General features: G+C 63.8%; 2 protein-coding genes across 2 annotated transcripts in view; both read left to right on the forward strand.

Moving 5' to 3' along the window:
• MOV10L1 (Mov10 like RNA helicase 1) overlaps positions 1–4,424 on the forward strand; it is a 51,303-nt gene extending 46,879 nt beyond the window's left edge. The window contains exons 23-26 of the mRNA XM_024127416.2: positions 2,100–2,249; positions 3,018–3,125; positions 3,698–3,835; positions 3,925–4,424. Of these exons, the coding sequence (XP_023983184.1) occupies positions 2,100–2,249; positions 3,018–3,125; positions 3,698–3,835; positions 3,925–4,020 (492 nt within the window). The 3' untranslated portion in view covers positions 4,021–4,424. The remainder of the gene's footprint in view (positions 1–2,099; positions 2,250–3,017; positions 3,126–3,697; positions 3,836–3,924) is intronic.
• Positions 4,425–9,420: 4,996 nt separating this feature from the next.
• Positions 9,421–18,386, forward strand: PANX2 (pannexin 2). The gene is made up of 3 exons (XM_028490805.2): positions 9,421–9,646; positions 15,623–17,053; positions 17,408–18,386. The coding sequence occupies exons 1-3, from the start codon at positions 9,421–9,423 to the stop codon at positions 17,731–17,733; spliced, it is 1,983 nt and encodes a 660-aa protein (XP_028346606.1). The 3' UTR covers positions 17,734–18,386.
• The last annotated feature ends 3,163 nt before the right edge of the window (positions 18,387–21,549 follow it).

Genomic DNA, 21,549 nt, shown 5'->3' on the forward strand with positions numbered 1-21,549 from the left:
CAGGGTCGATTGGGGACTGGGAGGTGAGCAGACCCGAGGGAACTCCTGCTGCCGCCCCACCCCTTCCCCCTGTGATTCGGTGGTGTCGAGGGGGAGGGCCAATCCTGGGGCCAGGGCCTGCCCTCCCCCAAGGCCTCACTGGGTGGGGGGGGGTCCCCAGAGGGAGATGTGAGACGCCCGGTAGCGCTCACTAAAACCAGGGAGTTTGTACTGGGAGTTTGGTGGTTAGAAGCAGAAGTCAGGTTTGGCGTGAGCCCCTCCCCCGCCAAACTCTCCTGCAGAATTGGGGCCGGAGTGGTGTCTGCCCATCCTCTCAGCAGCCTGCCTTCCGGGGACAGCACTTGACCCCTCGACATCTAGCTTGACGCGCTCTGTCGGCGGTGGGCTCGCGTGTCCAGCTGTGGCTCGGGGTGCCCATCCTCTGGATGGGGGCGAGTGGGAGGAAGAGGGGGCCCTGGGGAGACCAGCGTGGTCGCTTGGCACGAGGCCCCTCCGGGAATGCCGTCCCCCCAGCCTCTGCTCGAAGGCTTCCTCGGCTTTCAGGGGCAGCAGAGCTGTCAGCCAAGGAGGGGAGGTCCGCCCGGGAGCACCCATGCTCCCGGGGGAGGGACTGGCCTTGAGGAGAGGGCAGCTCTGCCCACAGCAACCCACGTGTTTCCTGCAAACTACGCAAGGGTCACGGGAGGCTCATTCGTGACAAAAACCGGGTGTAGAGGGGAGTGGCCAGTGTGCAGAAACGTTGTGTGGAAGGAAACGGAGACTCCAGGCCCACGGATGACCTCCCACGGAGCTGCGGAGATGGAGGTGCTCCGTGTGAAAAGAACAGAGTCCGGCAAGGTTACCTGACTTAGTGGGTAGTTCTCGGGGCCTGACTGTGTACTGGCTCCATTCCGGGCCCCCAGAAGAAAATGAGGGTGAGGCCTCTGGGGCTGGGTTGCAGGGAACAGCAGGGTCCGCTCCCACTCTTGGAGCAAAAGGGCATTGTCGTCCGTTGTTACGAGGCTGCAGCACTGCCAGGGCCCTCGCTCCCCCACAGGGCGCTCCATCCCTGGAATGAGACCTCCAGGCGTCACCTATATGCTCCCCTCGTCAGCCCCTCCCCGAGAGCTCCAGAAAGACCCCCATCTGCCTCACTGCTCTGTCCCCAGCCCAGGGCATCTCGCAGAGGGGCCCAGTCGAGGGGGCAGCTGAGCCCCAGGAGCGCCCAAGGGGGGCCGGGCCCAAGGCAGCTGGGGTCTCGTCCTAAAGGAAGTGCGGCCGGGGGCCGGGAGCCGGGAGCCGGGAGCCTGCGCCCAGACGGCAGGGCTGAGTGGGCAGCGTGGCTGCACCCAAGCCTCAGATTCTGACCGTCTGGCCCGTTGCAGGAGAGGCACCAGCCTTTGGCCTAATTGGAAAACCAGCTTTGGACTTGACTTCCATCTGTTTTCTGCTTCATTCATTCCAGCTCTATCTTTACCCCCACCCTCGCTGGCTCATCTTCACTTCCTTTGCTGTGACTCCCACGGGACGGATGCTTGGTCCCTGAGCTCCTTGGCCTTCTCGCAGGGGCTCGGGCAGCCGCGCCCTCCCAGTTCTGCCCTGCCGCGTGCGGCTTCGTTCTGTCGAGGCGCTTGTGACTTTATTTTCCTTTTTGACCCAGGAGTTCTAAAGCAGTTTATTTCCGCGTGGTTAAGAATGTTTGGGTGACCTATATTTTACTTCTGATTTTATTAGATTCTGATCAAGAACGAGGGCCTGTAAATTCTGCTTTTAAAAATTTGTGGCCAAATAGGTATCAGCCGGCCGGCCGCCTCCCGCAGGCCACAAGGTCTGCTCTCCCCAGGACGCACGGGCATTTTGGCAGGGGGTGGGGTCCCAGTTCACAGACACGCCCAGCCAACCCTCCTCCCCCTGCATCTGTGCGTCCAGGACGAGTCCTTACTGCTGAGCGTCCATCTGTCCTGCTGGAACACAAGTCTGCACGAGAGCAGGGCTCCTCTGTCTCTGCTGAGTCACCACCCTGACTTCTCCCCTAGTTCATAGACCCTTCACAAGCTCCTGTCGAGAAAATGACGTTTTTGTGATGGACATGCCATTCTCTTGTCTTCCTGCTAACTCAGGGCGACGAAGCTCGAGAGGGGCGAAGCCCATCGTGGTTCAACCCTGCCGAGGCCGTCCAGGTCATGCGCTACTGCTGCCTGCTGGCCAGAAGCATCTCCAGCCAGGTGTCCGCTGGCGACATCGGCGTGATCACGCCTTACCGGAAGCAGGTGTGGGTCTGCTCCAGCCAGCTCCTCTGCACCTTCCTGTCCGTGGGGTCTGAGGAAGGAAGGTGGACGCGGCTCCCTCTGCATCTGTACAGCCGCTGTGCCTGTGCCCCAAACGGGGTGGGGGGGGGGGCGGGGGCTGGGGACACGTGGTGACCTCACCTCGGCGCGCGTGCGGTCACTGCGTGTGAGAAGGCCCATCCCCTGGGTGCTGAGGGAGCCGCCTCTGGTCCCCGCCCTCCAGCCTCTTGTGCTGGCAGGAGCTGAGCTTTTGTCCTTTTCACAATTTCAAGTTGCTTCTCCTTTACTAGCACCCTCTGGAGATCTTCACACACCCCCAGTCTTGCTCAACTCATCAGCTGCCCCCCCCTTCAGGACCGTCCCCCCGTCCTCTTCCTCCTGGCTTTCCTGTTGTGGCCACACAGCCTGGTTCCTGTCATAACCACTCAGGCCCCCGGGGTGCGATCCTCTGGACCGGCGCTCTCTCCCCGCCAACCCCAGGAGGCGCTCTGGCCCCACCCCCACTCTCAGCACAGGGAGTCCTCACCTCTTGACGCAAAGCCCTGTTCCTGGGAGGTGCTGCCCCGGCCCCGTACACCCCGAGATCGAGATCGGGGTTTGTGCTGTGAGCAGCTTAGAGTTGATGAACCGAGATCAGGGGTTGAAAGGCCATGGGTGCTCAGGGGTTAACGTTCAGCTTACGCTGAACGTAATATGTAAAGAAATGGTCAGATTTGTGAAATTTTATCTTTGATCTCATCTCCTTCAAAGGTGGAGAAAATCAAAATTCTTTTGCAAAACGTTGATCTGATGGATATAAAGGTTGCATCCGTGGAGGAGTTTCAAGGGCAAGAGTATCTGGTTATCATCATCTCAACTGTAGGTACCCCCGTCCCAGGGTCCTGCGCCAGGCTGGCTGCTGTGCGGGGCCTCCCGGGGTCAGGAGGGGCCTTGGACCGTCACCTCGAGCAGTTAACTGTAGGGCGTTCTTTTTAAAAAAAAAAAAACAAAAAACAAAAACAAAGAAGTACAGAAACCCAGGAAGAAGTAGTTAAATGTTGGAGAGGGAGGGCTGGGATGTTGAAGGGGCGGGATTGGCAAGGAGCCTGCGGGCCGGGAAGGGTGGCTCGGCTTTCGGAAGTCTGTTCTTCTCTTTAAAATTCCCTTTATGAACAGTGCGTGTTAACTGCAGGCAGGTTGGGGAGTTCAGGTAGGAGGAAAAGCATCGTTGCCTCAAACCCCGCACCCGGAGGTCACCCCTTGGTGTTTGGAGTATCCCCTTGGCTGTGGACGGAATGCAGTGAGGCCTGCTCCTCACCCACTGTCTTTCTCTTCGTTGACCACAGATGGAGTCATGCTGATCTTTAACGTTTTTCAATGCTTTTATATGTTGTTTCTTTCCACACCGAAAAATTTTAAACACTATTTTTATCCGTCTCTGTGTTTCTCAGGTGCGGTCAAATGAAGACATATTTGAAGATGATAGATATTTTTTGGGATTCTTGTCCAGCTCCAAAAGATTTAATGTTGCAATCACCAGACCCAAAGCCTTGCTGATTGTGGTGGGAAATCCTCATGTTCTTGTCAGGGTGAGCTGTGGCCCAGGGCTCAGGGAGAGGAGCCCAGTGGGGCAGCCGGATGGCTGTCAGGTATGAGCCCCGCCCCTTTGTGTCATCAGGATCCGTGCTTCGGGGCTTTGCTGGAGTACAGCATCACGAATGGGGTTTACACGGGATGCAACCTGCCGCCCGAGCTGCAGCCCCTGCGGAAGTGAGCACTGCCGTCTCCTGCCCCTGCGGGCCTTGCGCCTGGGCTGCGGCCACCCTCCACCCAGTCCTGGGATGACATTTGGGGTCAGCGCCTCCTTCCTTTCACAGCTTAATGAGCAAACCTCAGTGCCCCTCCTAAGACCACCCTGGGAAGAGGGGGCTGCCAGCCCCCCCCCCCGTGGTGGTCCCTGAGCACAAGGCTGAGCTGTCACGGGGAGCCCCACGCACTGGAGCCCGCATTTCCAAGTCTGCTGCCGTGGCCGGGTGTGCGGCCGCCCCTCTCTGCCCAGCAGAGCCCCTGCTGAGAAGCGGTGGCCAGAGGCCGTGTTCCACACCCCGAGGGACACCATCTGGGCCGCGGCCTGCGGAGTTTCCAGCCGTGGCCGTGGGCCTGGGGCCCCTGGTCTGGTGTCTGCTCTCGCTGCTGTCAGTTCCGCACGCAGCCTGTGCCCCCCACCACCGGGCAGCCGTCACTGAAATAAACGCTTGAGCGGAACGCTCGCGTGGTCTCTGCATCCGATGTCGGGGGTGGCGGTCAGGCTTTCACGTGGCTTCCAGGCCCTTGAGCCACGTTCACTTTACACGCCAGCTGAGTGAAGCCTGGGGGCTCGGGGGCTCTTTGCCCAGGGCTGGGCCGGCAGGGCGGGGGTGGGGGTCAGCATCCCCCCCCCACCCCCGCATCCTGGTGCAGCTGGGCGGGGCCTGTATCCGAGCCTTTGGAGGCCACAGGCAGGGCCACAGAGACCTTCCCGTGGGTGCTGCAGAGGTGGAGGGCGTGGTGGGAGGGACAGGGCTCCCAAGGCCACCCCAGGACCCCAGCACCCCCATGACTGGCTGCCCCGCCCCTGCTCCTCAGGCCCTTGTCCCTTTGTCGGCAGCTGTGAGCACTGGGGATGCCGTCTCCTGGGTCACAGGTGGGGAAGTTGAGGCCCCGGTGGCTCTGCCTGGAGCCCCCAGGGGCCCCCGGGCCTGGGGTCGGGCTCTCCTAACTGCGGACACGGCACAAATGGCTGCTGTGGGTCACTTGGTGGGGGAATGGCTGGGTTCAGAAACAGAGCCAGTCGCTTGTCAGGACCTGAGAAGGTCCTGGCCTTGGCCGCGTGCATGGGCTGCCAGGACAGTTGCCAGGTCACTCTGAGCAGCCTCGAACCCCACCTGGCAGAGTCTGGGTGGAAGTCAGGGTCCCACTGAGCCCCCTCGGTCTGCACCTCCTGCCCCCTTGCCACCTGGCTCTGTCCCCCTTGGTCTCTTCTCCGTGGCCGAGTCCCAGTCCAGCCCACTCTGCTTTGCCATGCCACCCTCTCCAGAGCAGGGTGTTGGGGGCCGGGCCTCGGACGCCAACCGGTGACAGCGGAGACCTAGAAATGCCGGGGGGGGGGAACCAGTGTTGGCTGAGCACGCGGGGCTGGGTCCTACCCTCCATCCTCGGTGGCGGCTAGCAGGATTTGGTGACCACCACGTGCCAGGGCAGAGACAGGAAGGGGCAGGGCGGGCCAGGGGGCATCTCAGCAGGGACCCCGAGGTGTGTCTGGGGTGGCAGTACTCAGGGCACACCTGTGTGCCGAGGGCAGGAGGGCACTGCACAGCCAGGCTGGGCCAGAACAGGCAGGGGCCCCCGTGTGACCTTTGGATGGGGGTGGGGGCCGGTGCCCAAGCAGGGACCTCGGCTGCCTGTGGGCAGAAGCACACGGTGCCTGCCCTCCAAGGGTCAGAGTCTGTGGGGGCCGAGCCACCTAGACCAGCATGGAGACCTCGTGGAGCAGAGGTACGAGGCGCCACAGGGGGCTTCCCTGGAGGCGCAGGGGTTAAGAATCCAATGCAGGGCACACGGGTTCGAGCCCTGGTGCAGGAAGACGGCACAAGCCACGGAGCAACTAAGCCCGTGCACCACAACCACTGAGCCTGCGCTCTAGAGCCCACGAGCCACAACTGCTGAGCCCGTGTGCAACAACTACCTGTGCTCCGCAACAAGAGAAACCACCGCAATGAGAAGCCCACGCGCTGCAACAAAGAGTAGCCCCTGCTCGCCGCAGCTAGAGAAAGCCTGCGCGCAGCAACGAGGACCCAAGGCAGCCAAAAAAAAAAAAAAAAAAAGCACCGTGGGCAGGTGTGGCTGCACAGAGATCCCCTAAATGAAACTTGGAAATCGTGTGCCCCACCCCTCGTTTGTAAGTTATCCAAGCTTTTTCTTCTTTTTTTAAAGTTGCTCATGCCCACCGTGTTGTAACTGTTGCCATTTTAAAGTAGAACAGTTCCAGCAGCCTTTTCAGCGTCTCCAACAGATTCAAAATGCCATTGCAATTTGACGCTCGCCCTCGTCCACTTAAAAAGGACCCCAGCAAGCTGTCCTTTCACAGCTGTAATCATCATGTTATTCCTCCTTCCCACAGAACTGCACCCCAGTGCAGAATGTGCTGGGTTGCAAGTTATGGCATCCCAGAGGGCCTGTTCTCCCGGGCACACGGTGGGCTGTGACCCGCCTCCCCACCCAGTCCTGCGGGGCCAGCTGAGAGCTCTGGCCAACGAAGGGCCAACAGAAGTGCCGCAGGGCTCGAGTGGACCAGCTCACCAGCTCCACTTCCTCCGCCAGGTGCCTGGGCGCCCCAGGGCCGTGGCTCCAGTCTCCAGAGTGAGGGGCCGGTGGGGCAGAGCTCCCAGCCCACCTGCTGTCCAAGTGTGGGGTGAGATGACCCTCCGCCGTGTTGTGCCATGGCCTGTCCTATCCAGCACCCTCGGCTGCTCCCAGACAAATAACCTGCAGTAGTACATCGAGGGGGTCGTCTGTCCTAATCTGTGAGACCAGGAGGCCAGACCTGGGAACAGGAACTTCCTCTGCGTTCTCAGAATCGTTAGGTACGTACTCAACACGATGCTCAGACACTGCAAATTTTCGCAACTGAACGTGGAAGTAGAATTGGAAATGCGTCAGTTAATGAGCCGCCCGTCTTCAAGGGCGAACTTTACTTGGGGTTCGCCCAAGTAATAAGACAGGGTTCAGCGTTAGACTTTTTCCTATTTTTCGTCTTCATTGATATGCGAGCTGATAAAACGTCAGCTAAATAGAGATGAGAATGAAGGTTTTGCTGTAGTAATGTCCCTCAACCTTCCAAAGTCCTTGCATGTGTCAAAAGCCACATGTCAATGGGTCAGCACGAGAAAGGGCAGGCTGCTCCCCTAATGCCATCCTGCCCCAGAGACAGGGTTTGGGGAGGGTAGCCTCCCAGTCTGGGCCGGCCGGGGGTGAGGACCGGCGCAGCCCCTGCTGTCCACCCCTGCCCAAGGGGCAGGGAGGGTGGAGCTCGGAGCCTCTTCAGGATCGGAGCCCCTATCCAGGTGTCACCTCCCCACCCAGGCCCCTCTCTGGGATGAGGACAGCGTCGGAGGGGCGGCCGTAACGTGGGGGTAGGGGTGCAGGGCCGCCAGCTCCGGCTGCGCCCTCTGTCCTGTGGGTCCCGTGTGCTCGTCCTGCCAGCATCCGCCGCACACCCGCTGTGCTCCAGTGGCAACTCTGCCACCTGCCATAGCCACTTGCCAATTCTGAGAGCACGTGGAGACCAGCGGTTTTTCTCCTAACCAGACTAACCGACTGAAATACACCACAGAAAGTGGCGGCTGTTTACAGTGGAACTACTACAGGGTGTCTAGGAAGTAACCTGAAGAACCAACAAGACGTTACAGAGAAATAATGATTGTGTTACAGGAGACACAGAAGACGTAAGTAAATGGAGGGATGTGCCCTGTTCACGCATGGAACAGCCTAAGGCAGCACAGACTTCCACCTTCCCCCTCCTCCAAAATGTATACAGAAAAGGAAAGGCCATGAGTACCTAAGTCATTAAATAAGGGAAAAGGAGAATATGGGGGGGCCTCCATGGGCATGTGGGATCACGGAAACGTGCTGCTGCAGGGGAGAGGCCAGCCCCTGACGAGGTGTCTGGGTTGTTGGGGATGGAAGCAGCCCGACTCCCTCAGTGAACAGTACACAGGTAGAACGGGTGGGCGTCGCTCAGAAACACTGGTGAGTCTTCAAAAGCACAGCGACCGCCGGACTTCCCTGGCGGTCCAGTGGCTGAGTCCGCGCTCCCAATGCAGGAAGCCCGGGTTCCGTCCCTGGTGGGGGCACTGGATTCCGCGTGCATGCTGCAACTAAGACCCTGCGCAGCCTAAATAAATAAACATTTTTTTTAAAAGTGTGAAGCTCAGGCTTGCAGAGGACACCCCCCCCTCTCTGAGCCCCCTGGCAGGGGGTGGGAAATTAGCTCACAGCAGTGACCCAAGGCCTGCAAATATGGGTGCTCAAGACATAGCTGGATGAATTATTAAGTGAAGTTGAAACTCCAACTATGCTAAATATTTTACAAAGAGCACGTGTATATCCTATTACAGTGGGATGGGGACCTTTTATGAAAGAATAAGAAGTGATACAGCGAGTCTTGCAGGCAATCTGCATGAAGGTGGCAGCTGGGCTCTGCGCCAGAGACCGAACCCAGGGGGGTGCGAGAGGGGTGGTGCCAAGGGTGGGCACGGGGGTGTCGGCGTGGAGGGCGTAAAGGTCAGGAAGACGCGGGCACAGGCCGACCGGGAGAATATGCCACTGACCAAGGCAAACGGGGTGATGGGGAGGAGGTGCAGGGCTAGAGAGGACCGCGTGGAGGTGACGCGGGGCGGCGGGGGGGCACCGGGGCGACGGCTGCAGCGCAGAGGCCGTGAGGAGACGCCCCGCAGCGTCCGCCGGCCGGCTGCCCCGCGTGGGGGGTGGCAGTCCCCCGTCTGTGTCCGCAGCAGCCCGGGTGGGTGGGAGCCTCAGCGCCCACGGTGGCGGCCAGGCTTCGGTAGAGAGCGGAGAGCGGAGAGCGGGTGCGGGAGGCGGACGAGGAACCCCTCTCCGCGGGGCGGCTCCCGGACGCGGGTCTGGAAGACGGGGGCCCAGGACGCGGCCGGCCCCGCCGCATCTCCACCGCGTGCAGCCACCCCCGAGCCTCGGGCGACGGGAGCCCCCGACTCGGCCTCCCCCTCCTCCCCGCCCTGAGGAAGAACCAGTCATTGTTCATTCATTTTATTTAATTTAAATATTTTTTGCCAAGTCATCGCCGGCGCCGCATCTGCGTGCTGGGGGGGCGGGGGGGCGGAGCCACGCCGCGCGTCGCCGCAGGTAAACAGCCCCCTCCCGGCGGCGGGTGCGGCGCCGCCGCCCGCCGCTCGGGGCGGGGGTCCCGCCGCCGCCGCCCCCGCCGGAAAGACGCGCCGGGGCCGCGCCGGGGCTGCAGCCGAGGCGGGGGCGGCGGCCCCTGCGCCCCCCGCAGCTCGCGCCGGCCCGGGCGGCCCGACCCCTGCCCCGGGGGGCGGCGGCGGAGCGCCCCCCGCCCCCACCGCGGGCCCCGCGCCCCGGGTCCCCCGCGCCCCCCATGCACCACCTCGTGGAGCCGTCCGCGGACATGGCGACGGCGCTGCTGGCCGGCGAGAAGCTACGCGAGCTGATCCTGCCCGGCGCGCAGGACGACAAGGCGGGCGCCCTGGCCGCGCTGCTGCTGCAGCTCAAGCTGGAGCTGCCGTTCGATCGCGTGGTCACCATCGGCACCGTGCTGGTGCCCATCCTGCTGGTCACCCTGGTCTTCACCAAGAACTTCGCAGGTGAGGCCGGAGGCGCGCGGCGGGAGGGGCGCGTGCCCTCTCGGGCCACCCTCGCTGCGCCAGCCGCCGCGGGCCTCCCCACTGGGGCCGGCAGTGCGGGCGGTGCCCCGGGGTCTCCCCGCAGACCCTCACCGCTCCCCCGCCCTTGCATGTGTCGCCGGTCGCTGGGGCTGCCTCCCTGACCCCTCTCTTCCGATGTAGTGAATTTACCTTCCGTGGGCTCACACCGCGCGGACCCGGCGGTCCCAGGCGACAAGGAGACGTGGGGTCTGGAGTGGAAGAGGGGCGTCCAGGAGGGGGAGTGGGCAGGGTCTGAGGGAAGGAGGAGTGGCCAGGTGGGGACCAAGGAAGGAAGTTACAGGTGATGGGGACAGCGGACACCAAAGCACGGCCTCTGGGCAGGGTCCTGGGGCTGGTGACGCTGAGAAGTGGGCAGATTCCGGTCGGTTGGCGGGGGGGGGGGCACTGAGAGCCTGGGCAGGTCTTGGGCAGAGGCCCCCCAGGGCAGGCAGGGCCTGGAGAAGCAGCAGGCGCTGGCGGGCAGTGGACCCTCCTGGCCTCAGCAGCAGGCCCAGCGCCTGTGAGGCTGATGCAGGTAGAGGAAGAAACCGGACAAGGGCAGTGACCACGGCAGCATGGACGTGATGAGAGGTTGAAGCTCCCGTCACAGACGTGGTCCTGATTAGATTCAGGGCATTTGGGGAGCCCCTGAGGGCCTCCTAAGGAGAGGTGACCCCAGATGAGGCAGGGAGGAGGAGGAGGAGTGGGCTCCCGGGGCCCAAGCGTCCACACGAGGCAGGTGGGTGGGCGGATGGAGACGGGAAACGGCCCCCCACGCAGGGTCTGGCTGGCAAGCGGTCTCAGGGCCCAGATGTCCAGGGAGGCCCCTCCGCGGCCCAGCAGCCCATGGCAGAGAGGGCGACTCTCCCCTGAGGGACGTGGACAGACATCCTTGCACAAAGGACTCACCCTTTAGGGGTCCCTGTGACCTGAGGGTGGACGTTGTCCAGGCTGCCTCGTCCCACCCCCGGGTGGGCCCACTCCCTGGGTCAGCACGCTCCCCAGGAGCCGGGGGCGGGGGGAGTCAGGCTGTGCACAGGTGTCTCCTGGGGCAGCCTTGACAGGTTAGCACAAACTTGTGACTCCAAACGCTAGAGCCTTATTGTCTCACAGTGCGGAGGCCCGAAGTCCAAAATCCAGGTGTGGGCAGACCACGCTCCCGAAGCCCCAGGGAGGGTCCCTCCTTGCCTCTCCGGTTCTGGAGGCTCCGTAGTCCTGGGCTTTCCTTGGCTTCATTGTGGCCGCATCAGCTGATCTCTGCCTGCGTTTTCACACCTCCTCCTGGGTGTCTGTCCAAATTTCCCTCCTCTTACGAGGACACCAGTCATTGGATCAGGGCCCCCTTGATCCAGCGTGACTCATCTCAACTTGATCACGTCTGCAAAGACTCTTTCCAAACGAGGTCGCGTTCACAGGTACCAGGCTTGGGGCTAGAACACCTTTGGGAGGAACAATCCTACCCACTCCGGGTGCGCACACGCTCAGGACTCAGTCGCCCTAAGGCCACCTCCTGGGACAGGGCCCCCACCTTGATATTCTGCTGGGAACCAGCTCCCCCCCTGTGGGGGGGGCCTCAGCACCTCTGCATCCAGCCAGGCCGGGCTGCTGGGTCTCCCCGCGTGTGTCCTTCATCTCTGCTCCTGGCGGTACCCTTGGCCTCCCTGTGCCGCCCGCCCTTTCACACCCACCTGCGTGTGGCTGGGGGCGCGCCTGGGCCCGATGCTGGTCGGGAGGGGCCCGGCGCCTCCCTAGCGAGGGCGAGGCAGGCCTTCTGAGCCAGGGCAGGCGGGTGCCGGGCCTTCGGCCCAGCACCCCACGACCCCCAATCCACCCAGTGGAGCATGTCTGGCGCGCGGGCCCCGGTCTGCCCCATGGTAATCCTGTTCCAGGTCACAGAGCAAATGGGGGCGTGGCAGTGGCTTCACGAGCTCTCCCGCTGCTGAGTGACTGGGCCCGCCGCTCCCACCACGGTTCGGGGCAGTGGCGGCTGCCTCTCCTGCTCTCCTGGATCAGGGTCCGTCTACCTGGCGCTCCTCACAGAGCTCAGAATCGTCCCCGGGTCCCTTCTCCAGATCTGAGGACGGTAGGGGACCACTGCCGTGGACCAAAGGGGGGCAAGAGGAAGCGAGGTCAGAAGCTCTGACCCTCAAGGGGCGCTGGAGGCCCCTCCAGCTGCATCCCCCGCCCCCAGACAGGAGCACACCCGACCCGTCCCCTCAGCACTGGGTCACCATCCATCTTCAGGTTCCGAGCCCAGAGTATGTCCTGCCACTGCTGGAAGGATCCACGTCCCATCCACTGGAGTCCGGCTCGGCTCGAGGGGACCCGGCGCTCACCCCCACCAGCCCACCCAGCGCCCAGATCCTCACCTGGTGCCCTGGCGCAGGGGGCGGGGGTCCGACGTGTCTGCCTGTTGGTGACACGTGGGGAAGCACATGCTGGCCGGTGGGCTCATGGTGAGGAGCCGGCCAGGCGGGGACCTCCCTGAACACTGGGGCCTGTGCGCATCCCCAGGCTGGAGGGTGGCAGGTGGCGGGAAGGCCCCCATGGCTCCACAGACACCCCCGCCGTGCAGACCCGTTGAGTGGTGGATGGAGGGTCAGCCAGGCGCACGGCCAAAAGAGAGGATGGCGGGGGAGCGGGGCGTTGAAGGGCTACCGGTTTCTCCAGATGTCATGTGGGCCCTGGGAAGAGGGGACCAACAGCTGCTTTTTCCTAAAATAGCCAAACACAGGCAGGCCTCGTTTTATTGTGCTTCGCAGATATTGCGTTTCTCACGATTTGAAGGCTTGTGACAGCCCTGCGACGAGCAGGTCTCCTGGCGCCATTTTCCCAACAGCATTTGCTCAGTTCGTGTCTCTGTGCCATATTTTGGTAATTCTCACAATATTTCAAACTTTTTCCTTATTAATACATTTGTTACGGTGACCCGTGAGCAGTGATCTTTGATGTTACTGTTGCGAAAAGATTACGACTCGCTGAAGGCTCAGACGGTGGATAGCATTTTTTAGCAATAAAGTATTTTTAATTAAGGTATGTACATTGGTTTTTAGACATACATACAGCATGTAGACATAGACTGCAGTATAGTATAAACATTATTTTTATATGCACTGGGAAAGAAAAGAATTTGTGTGACTTGCTTTATTGTGATCTGCGCTTTATCGCTGGCGTCTGGAACCAAACCCTCGACATCTCCGAGATGCCTGTAACGGGTGTGCCTCTTCTGCCCCAGTCAGGCAGGGCCTCCAAGGGAACTGGGGCGCTCGGGCTGGGAGGGGACGCTGTCGAGGGCTGGGCTTGGCCTGGGGACCGGGAGCAGCCCCGGAATTGCAGCGAATTCGGAATCGCACACACGGCTTCTTCCCCGAAGCGGCCTCGCAAGCCCTGGCTGTTGCTCTGGCTCGATGTTCTCCACGGCACCGCAGTCGGCCCTGCGCGCTCCACGATGGCGTCTCTGGGAGCACCCGGGGCTGCAAGGACCCTGGCCCCGGTGTCCTCTCGGGGCATAGCCAGGGGCACTCGGGTCCGGAGTCCACACGGTGCCATCCTCAGGAAAGGTGCCCTGGGCGAGCTGGCTAGGTCTGCGGGTCCCCGTCGGACACCCGTGCTGGCACCGCAGTGTTTGAGCGCCCGGTGCCAGGCCCCTTGGCTCAGCGGTCGCCCCCACCCCCAACCGGAGTCTGGCCAGCACCCAGGCCCCTGCAGCTCAAGTCAGGACATGCGGCCGCAGCTCTTCCGGGCCAGGGTCACCGCACACGTGTGTCCTGAGGCACCTGCATGACACACCCGGTCTCTGCTGGGCTGTTGGACCTGCTTTGCAGGTCAGGGAAAGACAGAGACCCGGTGTAGAGCCCAAGGGGCCCTGGAGCTGGGCCTCTCCTGAGCCAGGGCTTATTCCCCTCCCCTCCCAGCAGCCAGTGGGCGGTGGTAGACGTGAGAGGATGTGGGGACCCATGGGGGCCCTGCTTCCATCCACGGGAGACCCAGCCCCCCCGTGCCTGCAGCACTCACGGCCAGGGGACAGGCCCCCGCCGTGCCCCAGAGCCGCGGCACCCTCCCGGTTCCCCTGGGGCCTGGACCAGGGGCCTGGGGGTCCCAGGGACCTCTCCCCGCCGTCCTCCTCCCCCAGAGAAGAGCGTCTGCCCTTCCTTGGCCTGGAGTTGGCTGTGAGGACAAAAAGCAAGTGAATAAAATGCTATCTTCTCAACCACGTGGGGGGATCCTGTGCCTCTTCCATGTTCTCTGAGCCCAGCTCACCACTAGGCCCCAAATCTGTGTCCCCGTCAGGGGCCTTGGGCTGTGGGTACCAGCGTTTCCTGACCCAGCCCCGTCCTCGGCCAAGCCCCGTCCCTCGTGGGCGCATGGCACAGCTTCCTCATGGAGCCCCTGGCCTCGCCACCACAGCCGAGCGGAGCGCACCCGCCCGTCACTCCGTGACTCCCCAGCGCCTGCCACGTGGAGCCCCAGGTCCTGCTGCCACGGCCGTTGGACCACACCGCCTGGCGCGAGCTGTGGGCCCCACTCCGGCAATCCTGAGGCCCACCTCAAGCCCCCCTCGACCCTCAGGATGGTGCGGGTCTGTCACGCTGGTGGCAATGGCTGGGGCTCTGCGTGTGTAAGAGGCCCGGTGACCTGCGTGCGCTGGGACCGAAGGCACTTGTGGGGTCTCCGTGCCCAGCTGTGTAGCCGGCCCCCTCGGCCCCTGCGAGGCACCAGCGGTGACCCTCTGCCTCTCCCAGCCTCAAAGGCCGGGCTTAACACGGGGCAGGCCTTGGGAGGGGCCTGCACAGACGACAGACAGACAGGTGCGTTGGTCCCCGCTGCTTCCTGGTCTCAAGCCTCGTGGGGTGAGGGGCGTTAGCTGGAGCAGAGGGGGACTCAGCGGACCCGCCCTGGGGGCAATTCTTCGGGGTGCGAGGGAGGGTCCAGGCTAGGGCGGGCCGGCAGGTATGCTAGCTGTGGTCGGGCTGGGGGCAGTGACCTCCTGTCAGTGGGACGCTGCCCTCTGGGCGGGGGGCCCGGGCTCTGCCACTTGCAAGAGGGCACACGTGCCCGGTCCGTGGTGACAAGGACTGGAGCCTGGCCTGACAGCCGAGTGGCCCGGCCTTCAGGGGCCGTGAACGGTGACGCCCTCCCCTGAGGACGGCTCCGAGCCGGCCGAGCTCTCCCCTCTGAGAAGCGTCCAACGGGAGGCCCAGCTGGAGGGCAGGGTCGCGGGGGACAGCGTCCCACGTTCTCCGCTGTTCGTTGGCGCCTGTCCTCACCTCGGGGGAGGCAGCTCAGTGACGACCGTTTTTCCTGCGTGACGTTGTGGGCTGGGTGGTGAATCCTTCCCGTCGGATCCCTGGGGTGGCTGCCCCTGCCCAGCCAGTGTCCGGGGACCCCAGGCCTGCCCTTCCCCAGGACAGCGGGTCTTGGGGGGACACTCCTCAACTCTCAAGGGCAGGCAGGGCCACTTTTGCTGTTCCTTAGTTGTGCCACCGTAACCGGCTCTGGGTAGGTAGGACCTGGCCAGGACACCTGCCCTTCTCAAGATGGAGCCCGGGGCAGTGCCAGGCTGGGGGCTGGTCCAGCTGTGCCACTGGAAGAGAAGCCCCAGCTGAGTGGTGTGGCCTGTGCCGCCCTCTCTGGGACTCGCCCCTGTGCGCACGTGGGGACGTTATGGCACCCGGAGGGGGACCTGAGGTTCCAAGTGCAGGTCGGCCCCCCAGGGCGGGGTGGGCACGGCCATACCCTCCACCCCCAACCCACCTCTGTCTGTGCCACAGCTGACTGCAGTACGTGGGGGGCGGGGTACCCGGGCGGAGACCCACGCCACCACGCTGAGATGTGCGGAAGGCGGCTCAGCGCGGGGCAGGCGGGAGGGGTCCGATGCCCGGCTCGCCCCCAGCCCCCTCTCCTCTCTGCCCCCAGAGGAGCCCATTTACTGCTACACGCCGCACAACTTCACCCGCGACCAGGCGCTGTACGCCCGCGGCTACTGCTGGACGGAGCTGCGGGACGCGCTGCCCGGCGTGGACGCCAGCCTGTGGCCGTCGCTGTTTGAGCACAAGCTGCTGCCCTACTCGCTGCTGGCCTTCGCGGCCATCATGTACGTGCCCGCGCTGGGCTGGGAGTTCCTGGCGTCCACGCGCCTCACCTCCGAGCTCAACTTCCTGCTGCAGGAGATCGACAACTGCTACCACCGGGCTGCAGAGGGCCGCGCGCCCAAGATCGAGAAGCAGATCCAATCCAAGGGGCCCGGCATCACGGAGCGCGAGCGGCGTGAGATCATCGAGAACGCGGAGAAGGAGAAGAGCCCCGAGCAGAACCTGTTCGAGAAGTACCTGGAGCGCCGCGGCCGCAGCAACTTCCTGGCCAAACTCTACCTGGCGCGGCACCTGCTCATCCTGCTGCTCAGCGTGGCGCCCATCTCCTACCTGTGCACCTACTACGCCACCCAGAAGCAGAATGAGTTCACCTGCGCGCTGGGCGCGGCCCCGGGTGGCGGCCCGGCCGTGCGTGTCACCTGCAAGCTGCCGTCTGTGCAGCTGCAGCGCATCGTGGCGGGCGTGGACATCGTGCTGCTCTGCTCCATGAACCTCATCATCCTCGTCAACCTCATCCACCTGTTCATCTTCCGCAAGAGCAACTTCATCTTCGACAAGCTGCACAAGGTGGGCATCAAGACCCGCCGGCAGTGGCGCCGCTCGCAGTTCTGCGACATCAACATCCTGGCCATGTTCTGCAACGAGAACCGCGACCACATCAAGTCGCTCAACCGGCTGGACTTCATCACCAACGAGAGCGACCTCATGTACGACAACGTGGTGCGGCAGCTGCTGGCCGCGCTTGCGCAGTCCAACCACGACGCCACGCCCACCGTGCGCGACGAGGGCGTGCAGACCGTGGACCCCAGCGCCAACCCCGCCGAGCCCGAGGGCGCTGCTGAGCCGCCCGTGGTCAAGCGGCCCCGCAAGAAGATGAAGTGGATCCCCACCAGCAACCCGCTGCCCCAGCCCTTCAAGGAGCCTCTGGCCATCATGCGCGTGGAGAACAGCAAGGCCGAGAAGCCCAAGCCCGTGCGCCGCAAGACGGCCACCGACACGCTGATCGCGCCGCTGCTGGACGCGGGCGCGCGCGCCGCGCACCATTATAAGGGCGGCGGGGGCGACGCGGGCCCGCCCCCCGAAAAGAAGCATGCCCGCCACTTCTCCCTGGACGTGCATCCCTACATCCTGGGCACCAAGAAGGCCAAGGCCGAGGCCATGCCTGCCGCCCTGCCGGCCTCCCGGAGCCAGGAAGGGGGCTTCCTGTCCCAGGCAGAGGAGTGTGGGCTGGGCCTGACCGCGGCACCCACCACAGGTAGGGATGGGCAGGGCTGGAGGGGCGTGCAGGGGGTTAAGGACTGAACCAGCCAGGTGGAAGCAGGGGCTGGGCAGGGGAGTCAGCTGCCGGGGTGACGACAGGCGGGGCCCTCACTCGAGGGCCCTGTGAAGCACACGGGATGAAGGGCTGGCGGGGACACACGGTAAGGTTGCTCAGCACCTGATGAAGGTTCTGGAAACGGGCGCTCTGCTCCTGGGGCGGCCAGAGTCCCCCCAGGCCGGCCGCTGCGTGCGGGAGCTTCAGAGCCCGAGCCGGCCAGGCGGGAGGAGGGGGGAGGCAGCAGGTGGGGAGAGGGGCCTGCAGAGGCTCTGTGCTCTGGGCTGTTTGCAGATGCACCGCTCCCCCGCGCAGAGCCAGCCCGGGCCGCGCTGCCCTCAGGGGGCCCGTTTCACGTCTGCTCGCCCGCCGCCGCCCCCGCCGCGGCCCCTCTGTCGCCGGCCAGCCTGGGCAAGGCTGACCCCCTCGCCATCCTGAGCCGCAACGCCACCCACCCGCTGCTGCACATCGGCACCCTGTATGAGGCACGGGAGGAGGAGGACGGGGCCCCCCGAGCCCCCCCGGATGTGGGCAGCCTCATCACCATCCCTCCCCCCCAGCAGATCCTCATTGCCGCCTTTGAGGAGACAAGGACAGTAGTGAGTGCTGTGGAGTTCTGAGGGGACAGGGCTGCCCAGGCCGTCGCAGGCCCCCCTGCATGACCGCAGTGCGCCACTGCCCCCACCCCCCCAGCCCCGTGGACGCGGCCTCTGCTTCGCCCGCCACCGCCCACACCCCGGCCTCCTGTCCGCATGCCACGGGGCTCAGCAGCTCGCCTACCCGGCCCCTCAGATGGCATCGTCGGGGCGCTGGCTGGGCCAGGGGCTGGCCGTGACCCCCGTAGAGCCCATGGCCAGAAAGGCCCAGGGCCGCCACCCGCCTCCCCTGCATCAGGCGCTCGGCTGTGAGATGAAGAATTTATTTTTTTAGTTGATTTTGCCTTGGGCCTGGGACGCTGGCCCGTGAGGGCCCGGGCAGTGGCAGGACAACTCAGGAGGGAGCTGGGGGTGGTGGCACCTCAGGGCTGCTCCCTGCAGGGACCGGGAGCCCTCGGTGGGAGGGGCCACCCTCCAGTCAAAGGTCAACGTGCACTTTCTCCTCGTATCCCGACAAACCTGTACTTTATTTTACTATGATTACTGTAACTAGCGAGTATATTTATTACCAGGAGGCTTCAGACGCATTCAGAACAAAGGATGTTGTGTGTGTGAGTGTGGGAGCGTGCGGGCGAGAGAGCGAGGGCGCCAGCGTGCCAGTGGGCGTGTGCATTAGCGGTGAGCGTGCGCGTCAGCGGTGAGCGTGCGAGTGTGTGCGTGAGTGCGCACGCGGTGAGGCTGGGCGAGGGCGCCAGCGTGCCAGTGGGCGTGTGCATTAGCGGTGAGCGTGCGCGTCAGCGGTGAGCGTGCGAGTGTGTGCGTGAGTGCGCACGCGGTGAGGCTGGGCGAGGGCGCCAGCGTGCCAGTGGGCGTGTGCATTAGCGGTGAGCGTGCGCGTCAGCGGTGAGCGTGCGCGTCAGCGGTGAGCGTGCGAGTGTGTGCGTGAGTGCGCACGCGGTGAGGCTGGGCGAGGGCGCCAGCGTGCCAGCGAGGGCAGGACTCCAACGCAATAACCACGTCCCCTCCGAGGCCATCAGCACCCCCCTGCCCGAGGGTCCACGACGCTTCCGTGGGAGCCCAGGGCCGGCGCTGGGCGGGGCCGTCCCTATTACCTCAGCCACGGCGACAACGTGACAGTATTAACAAGGTAGCACCGAGCATATCAATAAAGATTATTCTGATACCCCTGAGTCCTGAGTGGTCCATCCTGCCGGGGGCCTGTAGTCCAGCTGAGGCCTCCTGTGTCCAGGGCCTCCACCCAACTTGACTTGCACGGGGTGGAGGTGCTGGGGGCGGGGGGGCGGCAGGGCCGTGGGAGGCGCCCCGATGCCCTCCAGGTCGCCTCGGGGCCCTGCTGCATCCACAGCTGATGAGAACACACAGTCCTCACGCAGCTGACACACCGTGGCCTCCAGCTAACGTGCGTGCATTCTGGGCCACAGGGTGATTCACACAGACTCAGTGGAGATGGAGCTTCCCCCAGGAAGCCGGCCCCGCATCAGATGCTTGAGGGCAGGGGCTTCCAGGTACACTTGGGGGGAATGGCAAGAACGGGCCGGACTCAGGAGGGCTTCCTGGGGGGGGTGCTCCTGATGTGCTCTGGGAGGTGTTCATGTCACGGGGATCGCGGCGGTGGGGGGGGGGGGCTTTCCTCACCAGGCCCAGGATGCAGGTGGGGATGAGGCTGGTCCCGGGCGTGCACCAAGGAGTCACACACTCCATAGGCCACAGCAGGAGACCCCGAGGGTCTGAAGAGAGGCTCCTTGGAGGCAGGTGGCTGGGGCAGCTGGGCCAGAAACCCCTGGGGGCTAGAGCAGGTGGGGTGCGGGCCTCAATCACAAGGGGGCTCAGCCGAGATCAGGGTGGGACCACCTGCTGCACCGTGTGGAGGCCTGACTGGCCTGGCCTCCTCGAAGCCCCTCCGCGGGCCCCTCCCTGGAGCAGTCCTGAGCTGGGCAGGCTGGGGTTCCCGGGAGTGCAGTCGATCCATCATCCGGGGCTGCATCCCAACTTGGGTGTTTTTGTTTTTTATAAATTTATTTGTTTTTGACTGCGTTGGGTCTTGGTTGCTGCATGTGGGCTTTCTCTGGTTGCGGTGCGCGGGCTTCTCATTGCGGTGGCTTCTCTGGTCGCGGAGCACGGGCTCTAGGCGCGCGGGCTTCAGTAGTTGTGGCATGCGGGCTCTATAGAGTGCAGGCTCAGTAGTTGTGGCGCATGGGCTTAGTTGCTCCGCGGCATGTGGGATCTTCCTGGACGAGGGCTCGAAACCGTGTCCCCTGCACTGGCAGGCGGATTCTGAACAACTGCGCCACCAGGGAAGTCCCCCAACTTGGGTTTTAGATGTAGGTTTTTATCATCACTCAGGTATGGTGAAGCCAAGAGATCAGGAGACGACCGCCACTGCAAAGACAGTTTATCACAGGTCCCAAGAGGAGTGGGCCCCAGGGCCGGTCAGGAGGCAGGGAGAGGGGACACGTGGGCAGGAGCCTTCACTGGGTTTCCGCAGGGAGAGATGTGAGGCAGGGTGAGCAGGCTCAGGACCGGCCAGCGTGAATAATCTCGGTGGGCTCAGCGGGGAGGAGCTGCCCCTAGTTGTCGGTGCCTGGCCCAGGTGATTGGGGCAGGCAGAGGGTGGCCCCGAGGACATAGAGTACCTCATGGGGAGAAAGGATGGTCTGGGGCTGTGGATGGCTGGTTTGCTTGTGAAACTGTTTGCTGTCTCTAGGAATTGGCTGACCCTGGGAGGGGCAGTCTTTCCAGGGTCAGCACGGCCCCAGATGGCAAAACGGTACAATTCATACCCCCTGTCCCCAGAAAGCACTCACCCTCACCCTAGTCAGGACACTCTTCCCAGCCCAGCATCCCAGGTCTTATGGCCTGCTGCCTCCTGGGCTGGCACTCACCATTTCCACTCGTCTGGGGAAGGGACCCCACAGGACCCAGGCAGGCTGACCAGGTCCTGCAGGGTGGGATGAGCTCCTGGCCCCTCGGTCCCACATGGGCAGCCAGCTCCGTGGTGGTGGTGAGCCGGGCACTGGGGCCAAGGTGACCCTGTAGGGGTAGGGGCTGCTGTGCCCACCCAGGAGTCCAATTCCCACTCACCTCAGGCAGCAGCATTTGCCACGGGCCCCCCGGCAATCCCTGAGCGGGGCTGGAGCCCAGACCGGCTCCCCACCCCTGCCCATGCACACTCAGGGGCTCTGCTCAGAGTGGAGACATTCCCAGAGACCCACGGGGCACGCTGCCTGGCCGTGCGCTGAGTCCACAGAAGTTCCTCATGCACACGTGTCCAGGTGGGGCTAAGGCACACCGGCCACTGAGCGCCCCACCCCCCGCCCCCGGTCTCTGTCTTCGGCGGGACTGCTGCGCCCAGCCCTGCCCCCTGAGCCGAGGCCTGGCAGGACATTTCAGATCAGTCTCCTCCAGCGGCCTGTTCCTTGGTGTGTGAACTGACCCATTTGCCCTGGGGAACAGAAGCGAGTCAGCGTCCCACAGAAGCAGACCTCTTCTTGCAGGTGCCAGGGATGCCACCTTGCCCGGAGGGGGCAGAGGGGGCACTGTGGGCATCAGCATTCCTTTGACACACCCTCCACACCTGCCTCCTTGCTCCTTCCCTCCAACCCCGGGCAGGGCAGGTGGAGGTGCCTTCCCTCTCCCAAGAGGAGGGGCTGTGGGAGAAGCTCAGACCACACCCCAGACAGCCAGGCCTGGAACCCAGGCCTCTCTCCATCCCACAGCCCAGCGTGGGCATCTCAGCCAGACTGGCTCTAGGTCCTGGGGCAGGTGCCTCGAGGGGACAACAGTGCGCTCACTCCAGCTCTCCAGTGTGGGTGGCCAAGA

This window comes from Physeter macrocephalus, chromosome 6 (genome assembly GCF_002837175.3).
Source record: "Physeter macrocephalus isolate SW-GA chromosome 6, ASM283717v5, whole genome shotgun sequence".
Taxonomy (NCBI): Eukaryota; Metazoa; Chordata; class Mammalia; order Artiodactyla; family Physeteridae; genus Physeter; species Physeter macrocephalus.